At 41.9% G+C, this 23,160-nt stretch overlaps 3 protein-coding genes and 1 non-coding gene across 6 annotated transcripts; 1 reads left to right on the forward strand and 3 right to left on the reverse strand.

The window, feature by feature from the left end:
• Positions 1–254: 254 nt before the first annotated feature.
• gdi2 (GDP dissociation inhibitor 2) lies at positions 255–8,837 on the reverse strand. The gene is made up of 10 exons (XM_026363764.1): positions 8,682–8,837; positions 4,081–4,188; positions 3,688–3,787; positions 3,328–3,462; positions 2,892–3,090; positions 2,638–2,769; positions 2,378–2,477; positions 1,963–2,134; positions 1,547–1,746; positions 255–1,354 (listed from the first exon to the last, which is right to left on the reverse strand). Exons 1-10 carry the CDS (start codon positions 8,724–8,726, stop codon positions 1,202–1,204), a joined length of 1,344 nt encoding a protein of 447 aa, XP_026219549.1. The 5' UTR covers positions 8,727–8,837; the 3' UTR covers positions 255–1,201.
• A 177-nt stretch (positions 8,838–9,014) lies between these two features.
• Positions 9,015–12,364, reverse strand: LOC113164640 (ankyrin repeat domain-containing protein 16). The gene is given in 8 exon segments (XM_026364024.1): positions 9,015–9,620; positions 9,807–9,885; positions 10,488–10,649; positions 10,742–10,850; positions 11,096–11,138; positions 11,336–11,556; positions 12,022–12,287; positions 12,289–12,364. Coding segments are annotated over 8 exon segments (1,113 nt in total). The 5' UTR covers positions 12,361–12,364; the 3' UTR covers positions 9,015–9,459.
• Positions 11,850–11,937, reverse strand: trnay-gua. Its single transcript is given in 2 exon segments — positions 11,850–11,885; positions 11,901–11,937. It is a non-coding gene; the product is annotated as a tRNA-Tyr (tRNA).
• Positions 12,365–13,308: 944 nt separating the features above from the next.
• On the forward strand, positions 13,309–19,167 carry glt8d2 (glycosyltransferase 8 domain containing 2). Of its 3 annotated transcripts, none has more exons than XM_026364023.1 (10): positions 13,309–13,399; positions 14,866–14,909; positions 15,022–15,114; positions 15,317–15,518; positions 15,639–15,756; positions 16,007–16,091; positions 16,231–16,343; positions 16,429–16,595; positions 16,691–16,803; positions 16,931–17,761. In XM_026364023.1, the coding sequence occupies exons 2-10, from the start codon at positions 14,891–14,893 to the stop codon at positions 17,107–17,109; spliced, it is 1,089 nt and encodes a 362-aa protein (XP_026219808.1). In that variant the 5' UTR covers positions 13,309–13,399; positions 14,866–14,890; the 3' UTR covers positions 17,110–17,761. The 3 variants fall into 3 exon arrangements, with proteins under 3 accessions (XP_026219808.1, XP_026219807.1, XP_026219805.1); XM_026364022.1 differs by lacking the exon at positions 13,309–13,399 and adding an exon at positions 14,109–14,173; XM_026364020.1 differs by lacking the exon at positions 13,309–13,399 and adding an exon at positions 17,768–19,167 and having other exon boundaries at positions 14,873–14,909; positions 16,931–17,119.
• The last annotated feature ends 3,993 nt before the right edge of the window (positions 19,168–23,160 follow it).

The following is a 23,160-nucleotide window of genomic DNA, read 5'->3' on the forward strand; positions in this document are numbered from 1 at the left end:
ACCAGTGTCAGGAAATGAACATTCACCTGTCGCATCCATATTTAAAAAATAAAGTACTTTTCCTCGTAGTATTTCTGAGCTGCTCAGTTCAGCCAGTGACACGATCCTCATGTTAAACGAGCTGTAACTACAACACAGGATGTCACTTGTAGAGAGCAGTGATTATGCTCCATCTGGACATGTATTTCACTCCTTAAAATGTTTTAGTGACATCCAACATCATTAGTGTGTAAGAAAAAAATCCATCAAACAGGTTTTGGTTTTTGACAAAGTTGTTTTTTTTTTTTTACTTAGCAGTACAGAAATCATTTGAGCCCCAGATGTTTTTTTGAAACAGTTGTTGAAAACAGAACATTTCACAGGGCTCTCATCAGTTCAATACTACTGCAGTACACATTTGGTCCTTCTTAAGCAGTTACAGTCAACCACGCCTGCCATCGACCTGCTGTTAATGCTCAAGTTTTCTGTTGCTTTGCATAATACAAGAAGTAATACATCCTTGCTCATGTGTTATTTTAATTCAAGCTGTTGAATCAGGTTCAGGTGGTTTATGCTGGACTACAGTGGCTCTGTGGCTTGGCTTACAGTATACTGTCTGGCTGTGCTGCGGATTATACAACATCGGGGGGGGGTACAAGTAAACACAAGTATCAAAGCCACACTCCCCTACACCATTTCATTTTACAGTGTGATAAACTAAATCAGGGGGGTGAATATGAAGAACACTCTGCTACTCACATGATTTTATTCAGACATACAACACTTAGCCACTGCTCTCTCTCTCACACTGACATGAAAAATACCTGCAGAGACAACATACCTGGTGTGTAGCTGTTATAAATCAACCCCCCACCCCCCAGTAATATACTGATTATGAATGATCATTTATTTGGCATCTTTGGACTATCATCACCTTAACATGATGAAGCAGAAGAATCGAGGGTATTTACTGTATGTTAGGCATAACCAGTTTTAAGTGAGACTTGTGAGTGACATGAAAAAGCATAGCTCCCTCCCTGAACCATATCCAACAATACTATCTCTATATATCACAAACCTCCTCAATGGGCAAACCATATACTTGGATAAGCAGCCAGCCCATTGGTGTGTACATTTTTGTGTAGGTTTTCTATTTTTTGTAAGATTTCAGTTGTCGGCAGCGTTGTCTTTGATATTCAGGAGTGTTGCGGACACTTTGCCTCTACTCTGCAGCATCGCCGAAGATGTCCTGCTTCCTGCGCTCCATCTCGGCAAAGTCAAAGTCTGAGCCCGTCATCCTCCGGTAGATGTCCTTGATGTCGTCGCAAGTGGTCTCAAAGTGAGTTGTGGCGTCGTACGAGCGGGAGATGAAAATCTTAAAGAGGGGGGAAGGTACGTCAGTCTGGGTCAGACATCATGGTTTGATTCTTTAATACGCCAAGTGTATAAATCGTCTATTAAATAACTGATAATAATTTGGCTTTAAGAAGAAAGGAAACTGAGACCACAAGTGTTTCCACAAGCATCATATGGTGCCAAAGGTTTAATCTTCTGTGACTGGTCCTACCTGGCTATCAGTGCCCACGTCGGTTGGTGCGTACAGGTCACTAATGCTGACAAACTTCTGCTCGATGGGCTCCAGTAGGTCCAGGGCAGGCTTGATCTCTTTCTCGGGGTCGTTTGTCTCAACTGTGGTGCTGGCAATGGCGATATATTTACCCTGTGCTGCCACGTTGTGGGCAAAGGAGATCATACAAACGTAGATGTCTGCAAAGAGGAAATAGCATTATTTAATGTTACCTGTCTAATCAGCTGCTGACAGTGACATATTAATGGTCACTACAACCTGACATACGACCAGTTGTGTTTCTTCCTTGGCCGGGTTTAGGACATATATTTGTTCCTTTCTAGATGTATATTCACTTTAACGTAGTACAGAAATGAAAACGCTATGAAACATGCTCATCTGTCCTGAGCACTCACCGTGCTTCCTGTTGACCTGATTCTGGGGGATGATGATCTGACAAGAGTTGATGTCGCCCGTGTTGGCGATGGGGTGACTCATGATGCAGATGACTCTGATCACCTGACCCACTTTGTTGGTGCGATCCGTGACGTAGCTGGGGTCGCAGATCAGTTGCTTGCACCTGGCAATCTGTAGCAAGTAAACAGGTTAAAGGACAAGATAAATTCCTAGAGAGGAATATAATAATAAGACAGTATGTGTTATCATTAAACATTGTCTCTTTATTAGGGGTGTAGATAGTGAGCAACACAGATTATTTATCTACTTAAATCACAGCCTTTTATTGTTATATAATCACAAATGCTGACTTTGCGATTAAATCAGTCGTGCAGCACCAACAGGAATCCAGTTATATCAGAACTAATTGCTCACCTCTCCCTCGGACTTGACTCCCACCACTTTCCCATTCTCTACCACTATCTCCTCAATGGGCTTGTTCAGCATGTATGTCCCTCCGTAGATAGCACTCAGCCTGGAGGGGAAACGCAATTTAAAAAAAAAAAAAAAACAAACAAAAAAGGCACAAAGTTTACTTTTTCCAATTCTATTCAGCACCTCCACTTAAAAGGTTCACACAGAAAGCAAAGAAATAATAACTCAGATCCATTCCAAAGAAAGAGCACCCCACCTACCTGGCAAAGCCTTGTGGCAGTTCTCCCAGACCATACAGTGGGTAGAGGTATGGGCTTTTGCCATATCTGGCCAGAGATTCACTGTAAAGTTTTATCCTGTTAATTGTTTCGATGCAAGGTTGATCCAGGTAACTGGTGGAGAGATAGAGAGACCATTTAGAACTTTAAAGAGTGTACAACTTAGGGGCATCACAGTCATTTAAGGTTATTGTAAAACAAATGCGGATCTAAAAAAAAACTGTAAAGCCACTGACTCGTCTGTGCGATAGAGGGCAAGGGAGTGACCGGTAAAGTCGATGACTTCCTGGCCAAGGCTAAACTTTTGGAAAATTGCCCTCATCGGCGTTTTGTTGGGATCAACACCTTCCATGGTTTTGGGGTCATTCTCATCAAAGTTGGCGATGAAGATCAGGAACTTCCTGAAGCGCCGTTTCTCAAACAGGCCCATCAGACCTTCAGATGACACAAAGTTCAGACTTGTGCAGTCATTTGGAAAGATATCTTTACACCATCAACACTAACACACAACCAGCAGTGGTTAAAGGCTAGAGTCAAACAACAAATGACTTGAACGTGAAGTGATGTGAAGTGATGTGATGTGAGAGCCTATAAAACACAAATACAAGCATTTCTTGACAGGTTATTGTTCATTCACTGCCGACTTTTTGTATGAATTCTACAGTAACTTACTGGATGCCAGAGCCTCAGTCTCAGTGGAGGGGACTTTGTAGATTTTGCCCGCCTTGTACACGTAGCTCCCCTCAATCACTTTAAAATCCAGGTAACGAGTCACCTGTGTAATGAGCAGCATGCGGACCAGCTGACCTGAAAGTGGGAGATTAAAACATCACATCACTTCAAAGTGCATATTCTTGCATTTTGGTTTACTATAGTGTATTTAAGGGAGTACAGACATCCACAATACTGTATGAACATAAATGGAAATACTGCAGATATTTATACACATTAGACTCCCTTTGGCTAAATATCTAAAGTTTACATTACAACCTACAGCTGAACGTAACAGACAGATGAGTGATTCAATCATACCATTGGCCATAAGGAATTTAGGGATCAGGTCCACATTCCAGTCTCTGCCTTTTCCCATTGACTCGGGAGGTTTGCCGGGAAGGTTAAAGCGCTTGTAGAGCTGCAGAGAGAGTCAGAAATATTAAAACTATTACAAGCTTCAATCAAAAATGTGCCCTTACACCAGAGGATCATTCCATAAAGCAAGATAACCTTTAAAGCTGGAGCTGCTTCAGGAAATCAGCGCTAATTTCCGGAAATGCAGTTTCACAATAAGGTCAATTAATCACTAAGTAAATATTTAGTTGTTTATTTGTCACAATTAGTCTGCAGTTCCAATGTCTTTGAGTCTGAATTTGAACCCAAACTGACATCCCTATTGTGTCAAACCACAAGCGTCAGAGGTCCACTCACATCTTCAAGCGGTGTGATGGATGCACTCTCAGCTCCGTAGTAGGAGTTGCGGTCCATGTGCAGAACCTTCTTCCCCTTCACTGACATGATCCCTGACAAAATGCATTCCTGTTAGGAGAAAACAGAGGAGACATAAAACCAGATAAATTAGATACTGTGAGATTAACTTTAAACCACACATTTTATTTACATACATGTTATTCCTCTTTCTCTGAACATGAGACAGGAGCCCACAACAGTCTATGTCCAGTTGTAACAACAGCCGATTATCAACCACCACTTTGACATAAATGAATAATGAATGCGATTAAATACCACAGACACAGCCTGTCTGGTCTAGCTGTGGGATTTAATCCTCTGATCTGAATGGATAAACTGTTTTGGTCACAGTGGACGGGTCCAGCTGGAACAGAAACAACTGCTATTGTGTCTTCCTCAGACTCTCACACTGACACATGATATTTGTTTTGGTCAGCAACTGAGTTTAGTGACAGATCTCCAACAACTATATAATTATTGGTTACATTTAAGTGATTTGTTTTTCTTACACTGACCCAAATAAGGTGTTGTGATGAGAATACTCAAAGACATACAGTCGTCTATTTCTTGTTAGATTCCTAAAAGGACGATGCGGATATTATGTACTGTAAGAAATGTGATTTTTATAGCATTTTGTATTTGATGGAAATCAATACATCCTTTTAAAATCTCTGACTTCATAAACCCACCAAACCTAGATTTATATTTATGTATTATATTATTTATACATATTTATACGAGACATAAATGAAAGACCTACTATATGCACCATTTCCTTATTTATAGTTTATAGGTCCAAGAGAATATATATGTATCATGAGACTGTGTAAAAACAAGTTTCACTGCTGACTGACAGCTAATACTCTCTGGTTGTACATACAACTCACTTCTCACATGACAAAGACCAACAACAAAGGACAACTTCAACTGGGTGAAGAAACATATGGTTGGGCCTAAGGCAGACAATAATAATAATGATTATACTTTATTGATCCCCTTGGGGAAATTGTAGTTGTACAGCTGCCAGACAGTATATATCGACACTACTACAGGGTTTCAGTGTCTTGTCCAAGAACACCTCGACACATAGCTATAACATACTAGTAATTGAAACACTAAGCCTTGGGTTTGTAGACGACTGCTCTACCACCTGAGCTACTGCTGCCAAAATATTTAAACCCTCTGACCCTGATGTGAATGATCAGGGTGTGAGTGAAAAAAAAAAGTCTCTTTAACAGAGGAAGGTTAAATAATGAGATGAGAGAGGAAAGGAGGAAACGTGTTTTGGTTCGCATGTTACAGCTGCAGTGAAAGTTTAAACATAGTCTTCATGCTTCTGCTGAAATTGAGCAGTCGGTCAAAAAACCCCTACTGTCTATATTTACTTCTCAAACTTCTGAACACACAGACGCACATACTAGCTCAGCTGCACTGATCCATTTCATTATTCAATCAGAGAAAAGGTGAGAGAGTCCAACATATAAAGTAGGAAATGGACAGGTCTCTGCAGGTCAAAACAATACAATCACATGACAGAACAAAACTATCACAGCATAAAGATACTAGCTTTCACTTTACTAGAGTGACAATGTCCAATAAGTCACAGCAATGTGTCGGTCTATGATCCACTGGACTCACTGGAGCAGGAAATTACTTGAAATCAAAATTTTTAAAGTTGAGGGGAAGTGACAGTGAGCAAAGAGCTAATGAGATCAATCAATTAAGTGGTTATTCATTTTTTATCTTCCAAAAATTCTCTATTCCCACATAGATTCAGCACTGTTTGTTGTTTTTACTGCAATTTACTGTACTGAAGTTGGTACTTCACTGCATGCAGATTAAAGTTTTACACGAAAAACATGTGACAAGCTTATAAATTTAGACAGGAATGTGCTGGTTCGCAGGAAGTGTTTTTATGACTGTACTGTAGCTGCATTACAAATCTATACATATTAGTACAACTATCAGTAGTGGGTTTTTAAGTTTTGTCTTTATCGATTGATGTTACTTCACTGACAATGCCTGAAACATCTACATGTGCTGACCTTCATTTACATTGTACAGTGAGAGAAGGCAACCATTGTGTGCATTTCCTTTCCTTTAGTACCATTTCCTTCTTTTGATGGGCAACTGTAGCAGCAGCTGGAGAATCTAAAAATGTATCTAGTAAAGTGGAAACAAAAAATGTTTCATGCAAAGTTTCATGCTCATTTCTTAAAACTGACCAAAACTGAAAGAAATTCAAAAATATTTCACATGAAGAAAAGCAACTAATTCATTTCTTGTGCATAAAAATGATTTTGATCTTTTATTATGTAAATACCTAATATTTTTCTGAACACAAGCACCCATCAACAATGGTGATATTCCATCTGTCCCTGCTGACTGATCACAGCGATCTATGTATATTCCTCAACCCACAACCTCTTCATCCCCTGAAGTTTGTGTTTTTCCTCCTCAGGCTAAAAGCTTCTTACTTGAGATCACTGACCGCATCATAATATAAACCACAATGCATTTAGGTACAGTTTGATATCTTGTGCCAAGACACTCCCTTTGTGTGTTGGGGAAGCCCCCTCCTCTGCGAGTCCCTTAAGTCACCATCAAATATGATGAGAGGAACACAAAGACTTAAATAATTATCTGTCTTCTAGAAAAGCAGCAACAATGATTGGATCTAACAGTTATAAAATTAAATCATGGTTTGCAAGTGGTGGCAGATAGCATTTCATGTAATGCTGTTTAAACAGTAGGGGTTAACTACTACATGGACAAAATATTTTTAAGATTTTAAGTATGTTCCACTAAAATAATTCATTGCACAAATATACATTTCAAGCAACAGATAAAGACTGAGGAAACAATGAGTGGATGCTCTCCTTTGGTATGATGTATTATGACTACAATGGCACAGTATTATTTAGATGACTGATTATAGGCCTATAAGAGTTTTGCGTAACCTGTTGAATTACTAGATATTTATGTGTATAGCATCGAGGGGGAAGTTATCAAGTATACAGAAGTGAAGTCACTGATTTGCATTAGGGAACTAAAACCATGTGAAACTACTCTGTACTACTACAGTCTGGAGGGCTTTACAGGCAGGCAGGCTGGCGGTCAGTCTACGTTCTTTTTAACTGAGCCTAAGGAGTACAGCATACTTTCAGTTCCTCAGTCTTGGTGGAACCACACCCATATGTCAGCTAAATCAACACCCTGCCCACCAAACTTGAACCAACCTACTTTCTGCTTAGCTGCTTAGGCCTTGTTAACTGCCTGTTGTGGGCCTGCAGCCAAACAATTTGTAACTGCAACTGTTTGCCATCAAAGAGAAGTAACACAAAAGGTTCACAAAGCTGGGTTCATCCACAGATAATATCTGCATTGCAACTGTTTACTGAGATCACCAAGTGAAGGAACAGTCTAGAAAGTGTGGATAGTGGATTCATGTGCCTGAGGAGGCTGCCCTTTGGCCTGTAGTCAAGTCCTAAATTCATCACGGGATTTCTATGAAATGCACCAACCATGTAGAATTGACAATAAGTCATGTGGTCTGCCGAGGAGTATAATTTTGCCTATGATGGTATAGCTTGGTTAACGCTGACAAAGTTAGTTTCAGAATAAACAAAAGTCTGTGTATACATATGCAACAACAGCTCCAAAACTGCCATTTCACATCATACTGGATCAGCTGTAGTCAGCTACAGTGTCCAAGTTACAAACCACCCACGGAGTTAGACTTCAAGTTCAAGTTGCAGGTTATTAACCTATTGCTATAACTATTATGAACCAGCTATTACAGTTACACACCGCTTCCGTTCTTCCCCCCCAAATGTCGCTTAGTTTAAATAGCCAATAATTCGTAAACTTTGCGACGGGTAGCTTCAGTAAGTGTGTGAACAACGTCAGGTTAAGTTTGTACAGCCTGCCAGTTGAATCCGGAAACTTAACATGACTTGAGTTAGAAAGCTGTTTTGCGTTTGAACGTTCATCGGGAACCTGGTTACCGTCGTTAAATTACACCCAGACTGAAATCGTCCTGATAACTTAACAGACACTGAGCATGAAAGCTCAGTAGACGAAGCTGTGACACGTCGTTCTTCTGTCGTTGGCAGGCTAATTATTTAGCTTAATTTAGGTCGGCTAACGTTAACGGAATAGCTTTAATCATCCACCATATAATCTTATGACTGAGAAACGCTGTCCGAAATAGTACTCACATCCCAAATAACCGGTTAAGTAACTCGGTTAACTACATTCAGAGTCGACGTGATACAGCAACAGAGAGTCTGAACTTCTTTTGTGTACGTTAAACGTCGGTATAGTTCATATTTTTACATACCACCAGCACATAGCAAGTTGCTAACAGTTAGCCTTAGCTTTTTTTTGCTTACAGTTTCTATTAACTAGTTAGCTAAACCGCACACTCAGTAAGCTAAGCTAGCTACTTAGCGCTAGCGCTGCTGATTAGGCCCAGTTAGCTCAGAGCCAAGCTGTCAATTGCTAACTGCGTTGTTAACAGGTTGCAAATCACTTCCGCGAATCGCTTGAATCTTTCTCACCGTAAGCCCGGTGCCCAGAACGATAACGTCGTATTCTTCATTCATTTTTCCAAATCTTTACTCCTCGGTTCCTGAATATCGGGGAAAGAAAATGGAGATCTGCGGGGCTGGAAATGAGAAGGGGCTGCGGTTCAGCGTCAGGCGACCTGGGGGTGGGGTTTCTGAGCTGTCAATCACTGGTGAGAAAACGCGCAAAGTGCCTGATTGACAGGTACTAGTAGTAATACTACTAGTAATACTACTAGTAGTAGTGGTAGTACCTCAGTATTTCATTATATTTCATAATAGGGTTTGCTTTTTAACTTCATTCATGACCTATAACCAGTGCTTGTTATTTATTGTAAAACATTTAACATTATTGTAACATGTTTTTATCCACTCTATTCATACATTTATTTTATACACATTTACACGCGTACACAGTATTTTCAAGTGCAGTAATACACTTCAATCTGCCAAAAGAATTATCAGAGGACCAGATGGTTGAAGCTTAGATGTTTTTGTCCAACATCCTAGCAACTGTACTGACGATGTACAGTGTTTACACTGACACTGACACACGATCAGACAAAATTATCTTATCGCTTATCTTCAGTGTGTCATGTTTAAAGCTCACTGAAGCAGCTGGGTTGGACCTGTCCAAAAAACATCACTGTGGCCTCTCCCCCAAACTAAAACAAAATGTTAACTACAGCCATTGGACTAATTCACTCACTTCTGTCAATTAAAAATACACTGCACAACACTATAATATACATATTTATACAATCTAAACTACTTAGGTATCCAGTACGCCACATCTAAACACTTCCAGCACATCTGGTTTTCTGGCAAGCTGCTGCGCTGTCGCACCCGATGCATCTTCTGAATCTTTGAGTCCGAGGCGTAGAAGCATCCTCACTGCTTCTGCATGTTGCCCAATGCAGGCCATATGAAGAGCTGTCATGAGAAAACAGGAGTATGAAGATGGTAAATAACACACTGCTTGTACCAAAGGGGGTTTCATTCATCATCTTATGTAAACAACTATTTATTTTACTGTATATGAATATTATGGATAATATTTTAACAGCACACAAAATGTCTACTAAAATGAAAATACACCTTGTTTGTTACATTGCCTACCAGTTCTTCCTTTATTGTCCCGAACATGAAGATCTGCCCCCAACTCTAGCAGTGATTTTATAGTGGACGTGTGGCCCTCCTGAAAAATACACATTGAAACGAGAAAGGAGAGTTTATTTCAATAGTGTAATTAGATTTGCTAAATCTAAGGGGGTTCTCTAAGAATACACAGTGCTGAATGATGTTAGGCTATACATAAAGAAAACTACACTTTAATACATGCATGGCAAACCACTTAAAATTCAATTCATATGAATTATTTATATATTGATTCTTCTGTTCCACAGGAGCTCCGTGTGAAAAAGGGAATTCTGAAGTTAATTTGTGAATTACTGATACACTAGAAAAAATGTTGTTTCTGATTTAAACCTGAGAGTTGAGAGAAGTGATGACATGGTACGGCAGAGAAATGTGTTAATCAATGCTTATGAAAAGCTGTTTATGCTACATTTCATTTATAATCTTTGACATCATGGGTTATGTTCTTTTCTGACATAATTTAATTCACACACTGCTAGCATCATTTTAACTTTATAATATTGTATACACAGATCCACATATATCAACATTATAGATGTATCAGGATCAGGTCACACTAAGATGAGAGGCTACTATCTGGTGACTGTCAGTAGCATTGCTCTTCCAGACACTGTATTTCTCCTCGAGAACCACTGATCCTACCTTTGCAGCATAATGCAGGGCAGTGAGCTGGATGTCAGTCGCTCTCTGGTTCACGTCTACACCGAGGTCCTGCACCAGGAACCGCAGGGCCTCGTCCTGGCCAGTGACAGCGACCTGGTGCACTGGCTGAGACCCGAGTATGTCGGCTGCCGTTGGAGACGCCTGCAGTACACACAAGTGAGGCCATGACAAGGCATGAATATCTGAGTTTTTACATCATCGCTGAATCATTCCTGCTTTGACCTGTATCCCACCTGGTGTTTGTCTAAAAGCAGCCTTGCCACCGAGATGTGTCCGTTCCTGACAGCATCCATCAGGGGAGTGACTCCACAGCTGTCTGTGCCGTCTGGGGGGTAGCCACATCTGGAAGAAGATCAGTGAAGGTGGGGAAAATTAAAGCTGGAACTCTGAGTACTTAGGGGTTAAAGGGCCTTACTCAAGCAAAGCTGTACCACTGTTTATGAGCAAGAGTAAGAGCTGTCCTTTCAGATTTTCTCTGTCAGTCCAGGAATCCAACAGGCATTCTTTGGTTTACCACACTTTTTATTTCTGTGCACAATTACCGTTCGGTTTGGAAGAAGAATTCCCCATAAAAAGGTTCTACTCACCTCTCTAGCAAGATCCTAACAACTTCTTCACGGCCATGCATCGCTGGATGATCAACAGAGAGTGCATAAGTTATAATGTGACACTTTGTAATTAAAAAAAATCAAAGAAGACAAGATCTGAGCACCTCTAAAAAGCTTCAGAATTTGAAATCTCATTGTGTCTTCTGAGACAATCAGATCAGCCTGAAGTCGGTTATAGTCTGCACATCCTCTTAAGTGTGAATGGAACTGTGGCTTCACCTGCAGTGTGCAGTGGCGTCCGACCTGTCTTGCTTTCTGTCCTCCACACGCCTGGTGCGACGAGGAGCAGATGTTGCACGACCAGAGGGTCGCCCTCCCTGCAGGCGATGTGGAATGAGTTCCAGCCGTCCTTGTTTCTCAGCTCAGGGTTGGCACCGTGACACAGCAGCTCTTGGATCACATCGAGGTTCCTCCGAGTACAGGCCATCATCAGAGGAGTCCTATGATAAAAGAAAAAAAAGTGAGGATGCTTGTAATAGTAATAATGTAAAAAAAGTTTAGATATAGTTTATAAAAACGCAGTTCTTCAAGCTTTCATAGGTTTGTCCAAGGAGTTGTGATAAACCAATGTAGTTCTTGGTGTTTTTTTCTGATAAATCTTTGGCACACTCATTCATATAAGGAATATATATATTTATTTAACATTCTAGCTGGAAAATAGAACAAACACAGCGGTACCGCATGTGAACCAGACCTCACAACAAGAACTCCTAATGTTAAATGAAAAAGTTCCTCCTTCGAGCCGGATTCGAACCAGCGACCTAAGGATTTCAGCGCTGCGCCTCTACAGTCCTCCGCTCTACCAACTGAGCTATCGAAGGGAACGAGAACACGGCGGGGACAGAGGCCTTATATGGCCAAAGGAGGGCGCTGTGCTTCAACATAGTGTTTACTGCCGTCCTCACCAGTCAGCCTTCTTCAGACTGTCCACCTTGGCTCCCTCCTGGAGCAAGTAGCTGACACAAGCGCAGTGACCCATGGACGCGGCCTCATGCAGCGGCCTCTTGTAGTCGTTGTTGCGCACCTCCACCTCCATACCCACGCCCTTCGTCAGGTACTCCACAGTGTCCAGGTGTCCGTGTCTGGCAGCGTAGTGCAGCAAGGTGTCTCCCGAGCGGCCGAAGTGTTGTCGCCTGACAGCCTGAAGCGCTGCCGGACCGCCCGAAGCGAGCCTGTTTCTCCAGGGAGCTTAACTGTCCTTCCTGGGCGAACTTCACCAGCAGTTTGAGGCAGTTTTCGTCCATTTTAATGGAGGTTAGCCTGCTCCTGCTACTCACTGTGACTGGTCCCCGACTAGCTAGTGTGCTAGTGTGCTGCACACTAGCACACTAGCTTCATTTTCCGCCGAGTTGCACAAATTAAGTGGTCAAACATGACCTTTCACTGTACTGTGTATAAGAAGAAAAATGTAAGGGAATGTATAAAAAATAAACATTAAGTTACTTGTATCATTATTATTATAATATATATGCTATATAGTAATAAATAGGATGCTATTGGGATGCTCACAGAAATGTATTTTACTAACATAAATGCATGTGCATGTATTTATTCCTTTATTAATTGTTCCATCTTGATATTTCTCATAACGTTAATAATCGTTAATAGATTGTCGTGTGCTACATATTAACAATAGTTGGTTATCACAGACTTAACTAATGAGACTACATTTAATAAATGTGACGAGCTAAATTGAACAAGGGATAAACTTTAGTTGTCCTCTTCAGCAGAGTGACGCGCACGGCATTGTGGGCAATGTAGTTTCCGTAGAAACGTCAGCTTTAAAGCCTCTACAACTGTTTACACCTGTGTTATGTCAAAGGGTGAAGTTTAATAGTACATTACCGTGTACTGTACTGTATAATATTATATTGTAGATTAGAAATTCAATTTGATGTGATGCCACAGGTTAATATACCCTAGAGTAGCAGTGATGATCATGATAATGGTGCTTTTTTTTTAAATTGTGGCCATGGAAGTAAACCTGCAAGAGCTGACTAGCAGATCTCTTTGCACACAACTAAATGATTGCTGCTATGTTTTCGTGTCATGAAGTCGGGTGAGCTAATGCAGTTGCTGGCTGGATGTCAGCAAGGAGTCAGAGAACTGGTGAACAAAGATAAGTCCCATCTGGGAGGAAGAAGGAGAAAAAAGGAGGGAGGGAGGGAGGGAAGAAAAAGTTGGGATTGTTGGTGAGGGTGAGCCCCAGTCCTCAGAGGTTTTACAACATGGATCATGAACTCCAGGAATGAGACTCACCAGAACCACCACGCTCTTTTTCTGGTAAGTACAATTGATTTCATTTTAAATGAGCCTTATATGTTGCTATTGATATATGTCTATGTTTATCATAATCCAATACCACTCTGAAGACAAGTGAAAACAGGGTAAGGATGATTTTGAGTACTAAAACATCTCGACTGCTTTATTAAGGTTAGTCTTTTTGGTGTGTGTGTGTGTGTGTGTGTGTGTGTGTGTGTGTGTGTGATGACTTTTATGGTTTAGTTTGGTGCCCCAACCCCCAACCACAGCAGAGACCAGCACTTACAGAGAGGAAGAATCGTGTTTCCATCTCCTCATACTGACTTACATTCAATTTCTGGAAAGAAAAAAAAAACATTCATGTAGCTGTATTCCTGAATGATCTCTGTGTGATTGAAGTGATTTTGTATGATTTGAGAATTCTTATTTAGTGGCACAGATTTGCAAAAATACTGACAATATGCTTAGTAATGCATTGAGAGTGGTGAAAAAATGCCATGTAAGCTAAATGCATCAAACTTTTAAGAGTCTTGACTGTACTACCAGTTGTTCAATGCAGGCCAGAGACATTATGTTAGACAACTCTGCCTGTAATCAGTTCCAGATGTTGTGGGCTGCCCCAAACAGTGACAAACACACACGCATGGCTCAAACTGCATGTCCTGTTTTGGTTTCAGCTGATTGTTGGTGCTCAGCTTGAGTCTGCAGGTTTCTGAAGATGCACAATAAGCAGACAGAGGAAGAAGGAGTGTCCGAATTGAACTAATGTGTTAAAACGGAGCCACAAATGATGAGGTTAATGAAACCCACCGTTATTTACCTGATCATGTTAAATGAGGGTTATTTACACAGTGCAGGCAGCAGAGATCGGGACAAATTACAAAATAGGACTTGTGCATGTTGTTTGTTGTGTGAGCATCGCTATGTATGCGGTTATATAAAAGTGGAAATGCCTCACAGGCAAACAGATTTCTTGATGAAGCCCTGGCATCTGGGAGGAAGGAAGCGGTGGAAGGTTTTAAACAAAATGCAGCTGAATGTGTCGTCCATCTATTGCCCTTTAGACAGTTTGCTGCAGGTCAGAATCCTCTAACAGACAACAGGTGAGCACGGTATTTAGCTATTTTCAGTAGCGGATTAATACACATTTGGTCTATTTGTGGGTATTTTACTTATCTAGTCACACAGATGAAGCATGTTTTTAGTTGTGCTGCTGTGATAGTACCAACAGCAGATTATTACAAAGTAGAATTTGGTTTCAGTGTACAGTCAGTTATTGAGTATTTCATCCCTATTCATACAGTCACATGCAACACATCGAAAACATTTCAGATGCTATGTACATCTTGATTCACAAAGCAACACAGGTGAATGATCTATCAGTTGAGCCAAATGTTGAAAGCCCAGTACAACAATACAACAAATACATCAGCAACAATCATATGCCTTATAACTCTGTGTTTCTCTTTCTCTGTGTGCGTTCGCAGATGTCGCTGGAAACAAGCATGAAACATGGCTCTCCTGAGAAAAAGTATGTGAAAAGCTTTTCGGTCTTTATGCTGTGAATTGATGGTGAAAGTAATCACTATTAGCAGTCCGACTCGTACATAAAACGTCCAGGTGTGTGTGTGTGTGTGTTTCAGTTAATCGTGTCCTCCTGGTGCTGCTGGTGCTGATGCTGTGTCTCCTTCTGCACAGCACGCTGCTCAGAGCCTCCACTCGGCCCAGACTCACAGGTAAATCCACACAGGTGCTATTCACATGTTTTATCACGCATATGTCTAGCAAATACATATAAGTTTATCACCACTATTTAACCTAATGAAATACTTAGTTTTACAAGATAAGTACCTGTGAAATAATTGATTAGTGTGGCATAAGCCTGTGGAACCTGTGAATTTCACATCAGCTTGTGATCAACCTCTCTAATCCTCTCAGATCGCCGGAAGACTCTTGGAAGAACAGCACGAGTTCCCGCTGCGAAGGTGCCGGAGAGCGATAATGTCATCCCCGTTGTCATCTGTGCATCCGAGGAGCGCGTGGGCGCAACCATGGCGACTATCAACAGCATCTTTAGCAACACAGATGCCCGTGTTTTCTTCTACATTGTTACACTACGCGACGCTGTCAAGCTGATAAGGTTTGTCGCTTGTCTAAACTGCGAAGTGCTTGAAAGGGACCCAACATCAAAATATTATACAATATCATGACAAATGTGGTGTTTCTTTTATCTAATCTTACTTTCTTTGGCTGTTTCTAGGCGATACATTGAGAAGACGACACTGAAACACATTAAGTACAAGATACTGGAATTCAACCCCATGGTTCTGCGAGGAAAAGTAAAGCCAGATTCGTCTCGACCCGATCTGCTACATCCAGTGAGTTCTGGCTTTGCTTTTAATTGTGCAGAAACAGTTCGAAAGACAGTGAACAGGTCCGTGTTTCAGCTTGTTTTGTGGGGGTAACAGACGCCTCAGCAGGTTCAACAGCAGGTTCTCCATGCCAAAGAATAAAAAGACCACCCAGAGTGGTATCAGAGAAATGTGCTACGAAACAGCATCAGCGTGTGTGACTTGCATGTGGTTGCAGGAGCATAGAGGTGAAATAACTGTGCTTTTGCTTTTGCAGCTCAACTTTGTGCGCTTTTACTTACCTCTGCTTGACATCGACCAAAAGAAGGTGATATACTTAGACGACGATGTCATTGTGCAGGGTACGTAAACGTCATAGAGAAACATATAGGAAATACTCCTTTTCAACCTATTACTATGTACTGTTTGGTTTTCTATCACATCCAGATAGCATAGTCATGTTTTTAGAGCCAGAAGGTTCTAAGAGTTCATGCTTTTCAGGCGACATCAAGGATCTGTTTAATATCAAACTGGAGCCAGGGCATGCAGCAGCTTTTGCCACTGACTGCGACCTTCCCTCCACACATGAGATGGTGCGCAGCATCGGCATGCAGGTGGGTTTTCTGGTCTCCTTTCAGCTTGTTGCATTTAGCCAGTGACAACAGCATTATATCTTATCTTTCTGAGCTCGTCCCCTAGACAACCTACATGGGCTTCCTGGACTATAGGAAACAGGAAGTTAAAGACCTGGGCATTAACCCTAGAGACTGCTCCTTCAACCCTGGAGTCTTCTTGGCAGATATTAGTGAGTGGAAGAAACAAAAAATCACCAAACAGCTGGAGAATTGGATGGAGGAGAATTTCAGGTAATGAAAATATGTATTATTAGATTTTCTCCTAGTAACTGGTTGTCGAGCAGTAGAAGCCTCTGCCTGATTAGTCCCCTTTTGTCCTCCACCAGGCAGAATATATACAGCAGTGCCATGGCAGGAGGAGTAGCAACTCCACCCATGCTAATAGTTTTTCACGACAAATACACGACGCTGGACCCACTGTGGCACGTCAGACACCTCGGTGAGATCCACATACCTGCACATGCACAAAAGATGAACAGTTAGCTAACACATGGACAAACCTATGGACCTATAATATTGTAGCGCTACCCTCAGATCAGTGTCAAAAACCACTCCTGTGTGTTCAGGCTGGAGTCCAGATGCCCGCTACGCAGAGAGCTTCCTACAGGAGGCACATCTGCTGCACTGGAACGGCCCGTTCAAACCGTGGAATTACCCCGCTGTTCACCTGGATCTGTGGGAGAGGTGGTTCATCCCAGACCCCTCCAGAAGATTCTCCTTGGTGCGACCTGATAGCGACAGCTGAGGTTTTACAGGTGTGAGCCACAGGGAGAAACTAAGTATGTGAAGTTCAGGACTTGGACAATGGATGGTGGTGAAAGGTGCAATAGGAAAAATAGGAAAAACACAGTGCATATATGTATATGCATGTGTATATTAATTAGTTTTTGTCTTTGGTGCAAATCAAAACATTTTAATATGTTAACAATTTCATAATGTATAAATTTGATCTTACAAAAGATACAAAAACAGTTTCTTTGTTATTTAAATAATGCATTTCTACTAGAGGGTGGATACTTAGATCTAACCTTATGGTTAATAAAGGAATAAAGCTCAAATAAATAATGAAATAAAAACGAATCGACTCATGTGAGGACCTCCAACGTGGCCGCCAGAGGGCGTGATAGGCCTAAAAACCTAAACCTAAAGGCTCTGACTGTCAAGCTGATGGGAAAAGAAACGTGTCAGCTGCAGCTGCCAGTTGAACAGCAGCTCCTGCAGCAGTGTGAAGGTTTTTATTGATGCAGAAGCTGCTCTTTAACTGGCAGTTGCAGCTGACATGTTTCTTTTACATCAGACTTACATTAATGCTCACTCTAACATGCTCATATTCACATCTTATGCATGGCACTTTGTTGTAAAGGGTATTAGCTCAAACCTGTAAACATCTACATTATTCTTAGCACCCAGCTGTGTAAAGAGCTTCCTCTGATGACCTGATCTGCATTTGCAAACTAGCAAAGCGGCTGGACGTACATGGAAGATGCTGCCTTCGTTCCAGCCTCTTCGCTTGTTTGGCTGTGCAAGCTGTCATTGCAAGAGGTGGAATTGATCATTTCGGGGCCAACTCTCCTTCTAGGCTGTGATTTTCTGACCTCTCATGTCAGATTCAAAGGCCCACAAGCCGCTCCTGGTGTGTCCAGCCTGCTACCGTGGGAGAGACGCACCTGAGGGACTGAAGAGACGTAAGCCGAGAGCCTGGATTACCCTGCTGTGAGGCAGAGGACTGGTGTTTGGCAGAAAGCATTGAGGGTGGGCGAGATAATTAGACACAACATTGGCATCATAGGCAATGTTATGAAATCAAATTATGAAATCAATGCCTCTGTGGGAAAAATGGCAATGTTTACAATATGCCAAAGAAAAAAAAAGGAGAGGAAAGGAACTTTTCAAAATAAAAGTTACTGCTTTTGTTTAATTTTAGCCCACAAATTCCCACCGTAGCAGTCAGAGACTATGTGAAATCACAAATAATACAGTTACGTTACGTGTTATTTGGAAAGTCTGCAGATTATGGTTTTAGGATTTATTTTAGTGTTTTTCTTTCCGCTTTACAAAAGTATAATTCCATATCGGTGGTGCTAAATCCCTGTACGCAATGCCAGGAATGGCATGTGTAAATAGCTACTGTGTATAATATGTGTACATTCTGAGAGAGACGCACTGTAGTAAACCCTCAACACATGACTCATGAAGCCGTTCCTTTCCACTGAGCCGCTGTCCCTGTTTATTTTGTGTATAATTCCAAGAATGATGTTATTCGAGTGCTGCGTCATGAGCAAACGCAGTACATTTGTGTAGCAAAGTAGGGTTAAGGGCACAGGTACAGTATGTTGCTCCGTGCTCTAGCAATCTGTTAAAGGAAGAGTGGACATTGGAGAACTGGCACTGAATGCATCAGTGCATCAGAGGGAGGGGGATGTGCACCGTTCTTACGTTATCGGAGCGTCAGAGTTCAAGTTCAGGCTGTTGTGGAGCTGTTGGACCTTTACGCTCCACTTTGATGAAATGCCAGAGCCTGAACGTTGTAATGGGGGAATCGAAGAGTGCTGTAATGATGTGGCTCCGTGGTGGCTCTCTATCTATCTATCTCTCACCTGTTCCTCCTGTCCCCTAGATAGTGTTTTTGTGGATTTTCCTGTTACCACTTACCTTCTGCCTGTTATAGGACTTTCAGCTTGTGACTGGACTTTGCCTTTGGCTGCCACATGGCCTGTCACTGCTCTGTTTGGTTACTGGCGATCACTGCCAGCCCCCATGACCTTGCCAAGCGTTTTTTCCCCGCCTGGTGTTCATCACCTAGGCCTGTTTGTGTTTATATTAAAGTTTTACAAATCCTCTGTACCTGCACCTCTGTCATGTGTCTACATTTGGGTCCCCTCTCTGTGCCGGGTTATTTCCAACACTGTTGCGACATGGGGGGGCTGTGTACTGGACTTGTTTCTGATGAAAGTGTTTCTGATAGTCGTGTAATTTATAGTTTGGTAGACCTGGCTGTACAAAAAGACTGACCTAATCACGTGAACTGAGCATCAGCGATGGGTGTAGTCAGTCGCGTGCACTGTTACACCAGTAACCACACCCAACTGTGGCAGCATGTCACGACGAATAGATGCTGAATCCACTGGAGAGCTGAAACAAGAGATCCCCAAAAAATTAACAAATACAATGAAAGGAAAGAGAGAGAGAGAAGAGAAGCCTACTTTGAATACCGAATTGAATGGATTCAAATCCATTAAACTGCATCTGTATTTTGCATGTCGCCATAGAGACTAGCAGAGAATCCAATAATCCAGGTCTTGTGTTAGAATGTGAGAAAAAGGTTGTGGCCTCCCAGACTATGTGTGAAGCTGCACGTATGCACAGCTGGCAGGCAGGGCAGGAGGAGCAGAGGCTGAGGGTGTGTGAAACAGAAACTGCACATGAGTGACACATTAATTGCATTTTGGAAATTATAAGTATAAAGTGTTGTATTTAAGTTGAAATACTGGTGTATTTGTGTGTGCGTACGTGCGTGTGCGTGCGTGTGCTGTAGGTGGGTGTGGATTTAGCCTGACATTAGTTTCTGCTGTGCTGGCAAAATTGTTTGCTCTCTACTTTACAGAGTCATCATAAGCAGACGCTCTTCAGATGTGATCTGTGTTATTCATTTGTGCTGTAGAGCTTCACCGTTACCCTAAAAACTATTAAAAACACCGTGAGCCACATTTTTTTGCAATGTGTGACATGCTTTTCCATGTACACCCACTGCAGTTTATTTTGACTCAGATGCACCATCCTGCTGCTTGAAATACTCACTGGGCACTAAATGTGGATTCATTTACCACTGAAAATAGTCCCCAACACACAAAAAAAATAAGCACTTCTTCCTCCCGTTGGAGTAACGTTTTCTCAAAAAACGACAGCAATCAGCTGTTTTGGGAAAAACTGAAACAGCTTTCTGTGGAAGTGTTTCATTTATGGCTTCAGTGGAAATGAGCTGGGGGACCGACAGCCCACGGGAGGTAGGAAAGCGGGCAAGCACATCGTTGTTTTGTTGGCACCCAGCACGGTTTGATCTGCCTCAACATAAGTGAGCATTTTGTATTGGATGCATAATTAGTTAATAAAGTCTTGCGGGTGTAGCCAAGTTGATATGATGGCGGATAAGGTTTCATTCATGCACTGATGCAGCTGATAATGTGTGCTTAATGAACTGCCAAACAAATTGATGCCTGAAGCGTATTTGAGCTTTAATAAATAATACAGACAGGTGACTAAGGCTGAGATCATTAGCGGGGCAAAGTATTGTTGAGCAAGCCGCCACCTCCGCCTCCATCTTGCTGATGTTCTCTGTTTTCTTGGTGATCTGGTGGATATGGATAAGTGGGTCCTCCACGCTACTGTAGGTACAGTATATAGTGACTGTGCAGTCATATGTTGTTATGCTGTGAGCAGCAGGACAGCGCTTTGGTTAAACTACACCTCCCAGCAGGCACAGGTGGGTCAGATGTAGCGCAGCATCAGTGAGCCTGTGCAGACAGCTACTGCGCCTGAGGAAGCTAACGGTATTATTTCTCACTGGGTTAGGGTTAGGGTTAGGGTTAGCCCCCAGCTGTGTGTAGTAAAGTCATATGTATGTGGAAGAGTAGAGCCTATGTAGTGTTTGCTGGGACACCTCCATAGCTTTTTCTTTCGCTTTTCCTTATCTACTTTCTAAAATACACCCTCTGAATGCTGTTTTTCCACCTGATCCAGCATGTGAACCTATTTGCAACACAGTGTATCCCTCAGTGAGCGTGCAGCTGCAGAGATGGAGGCAGGCGGCTGCAGACGGACTTCGACAGGACTTGCTTGATTGCTTTGTCACGTCGACTTTTCTCTAACAGAAACAACCTTCCCTTGGGAATATTTGCCCATCCCATGTTTGTTTCCACCCACGCATCCGTTCAAAACAGTGATCACTGGAGGTAAATGATGTTTTACAGGAGGCTTATGGCAACCAGGCTGCATCTTCCTGCTGCGGCGGTGTATTATGACAACGGCAGCCTGGTCTCTCTCTCTGTATACGTTCAAAGCAAATTAGAAATGACACCAGGAATCCTTCCTTGCACCACTTGTCCTCCGTTTCCATTTTTCTCCTGCATTCGTGATATTTGAACGTTTCATTCTGTGTTTTCTGTGGGCGTGTGAAGCTTTGCGTGGCTTTGTACCATTGTACTGTGGATTACCAGAGACACTGACCTTTTTCTTAGTTCATATCCCTGCCCTGCCTCCCCTGCTAGGTTACAGTAACGTTTTCATCCTCAAGGCAGTGACTCACTGCCATTTTTCTATCTCAGCGAAAAGCACCTGACACCAGAGAACTAGAGAGCGTTATTCCTGAAAGCAAAGGCACAATTCAACTGGGCCAAAGGCCAAAGGAAGGTGCTTGCCAGGTGCTACGTGATCTACAATGTGCACCTCGCTCTGGTGCTAGATCAGATTCAAAATCAATGCACACTCCTCCTGCAACTCTCCCTTAAAGACCTTTTAGAAGCACCTCTGCACCACTGCCAGGCAAGCATCAACAGCACCCCTCCAAAATAAGAGAATGTGTGGAGCATGTTTCTAGTATAAATAAAGTCCAAAATTCAAAATAAAGTTCTATACTGCAGCTTTAAGACGTTTATTAGTTGGATGGTACGAACTGCCAGCTCTGTCTAAAGTTCAAAAATAAGCCTACTATCAATTAACATGTTGTCTCCTTTATTTAATCAGTACACAAAGTCAAATGTGGAAACAAACCAGACTAGATGTTTTCGCTTCTTCTTTGTACAAAGTTCAACTCCTGGTTTTCGCTCTGTGCTCAGCTCACAGTTATGAGAGTGGTGGTGTTATCATCCAATTTCTTGGTATTTAAAATGCTGATCCATTCTCTAAGACCAAGTGTTCTTTCGGCAAGTCAGTTTCAGATCGCCTGATCCTCTCAGAGACAACCTGGGAGTGAATACAGTTAATGCAGCATTTCAATAAATTGCTCTGTATTCTTATATTTGCTGTAAAGACTCACAAATCCTATAATACACATTATCATAATACACAATAGCACTGCACTCTAGCACCACCTTCCTGGAATCTGAGACTGAAGATGATCGTCTGGACGTGTGCAGAAAAACTTTGCCTTTGCAGAGCTGAACCTACCATTCGTCCTTCTGCCGTATTTCAGCAGAGAAAGAGAGCGTTTTTGCTGCTTGTTGGTTTTTTTTTTTGTTGTTGTCTGCTTTTCCTTGCCTTCTCCTTTTTCCACTTACCCCAACCGGTAGAGGCAGATGACCGCCTACCGTGTGCTTGTTTCTGCAGGAGGTTTCTTCCTGTAAAGTAGAGCTTTTTTCATCTTGTTTGAGGCAGTGCATCTAATATCCCAAAGAACATCTAGCCAACACAGATGACCTTACAAAACTTGGATTATTATTATTGAACATAACTGAGCTTATGTTAGATGATATCAACTATTTAAGTTCCTCTAACATAACAGGTAAACATAAATATTTTAAGTTTATCCTGTTTATCCTGTTTTGTCTATCTGGATTTCAGTGGTGGGTCCTCAGTAAAGGCTTGCTTAGGTAATGTATTTATCAGGCAGCCACGCCACACAGTTGACCTTTGTGAAATGCATGCGCAAAAAAGGGCGGGCGTTTCTCTGTGCAACGACAACATGATCATGCATAAACCTCCCAAATCTCAAATACAAATACATGACACTGACTAGCTCCAGTGATAAAACCTTACGTTCTTACTTGTGAGCTACGCAAGTCGAGAGTAAATACAATCTCTA

Source organism: Anabas testudineus, chromosome 23, assembly GCF_900324465.2.
Source record: "Anabas testudineus chromosome 23, fAnaTes1.2, whole genome shotgun sequence".
Classification (NCBI taxonomy): Eukaryota; Metazoa; Chordata; class Actinopteri; order Anabantiformes; family Anabantidae; genus Anabas; species Anabas testudineus.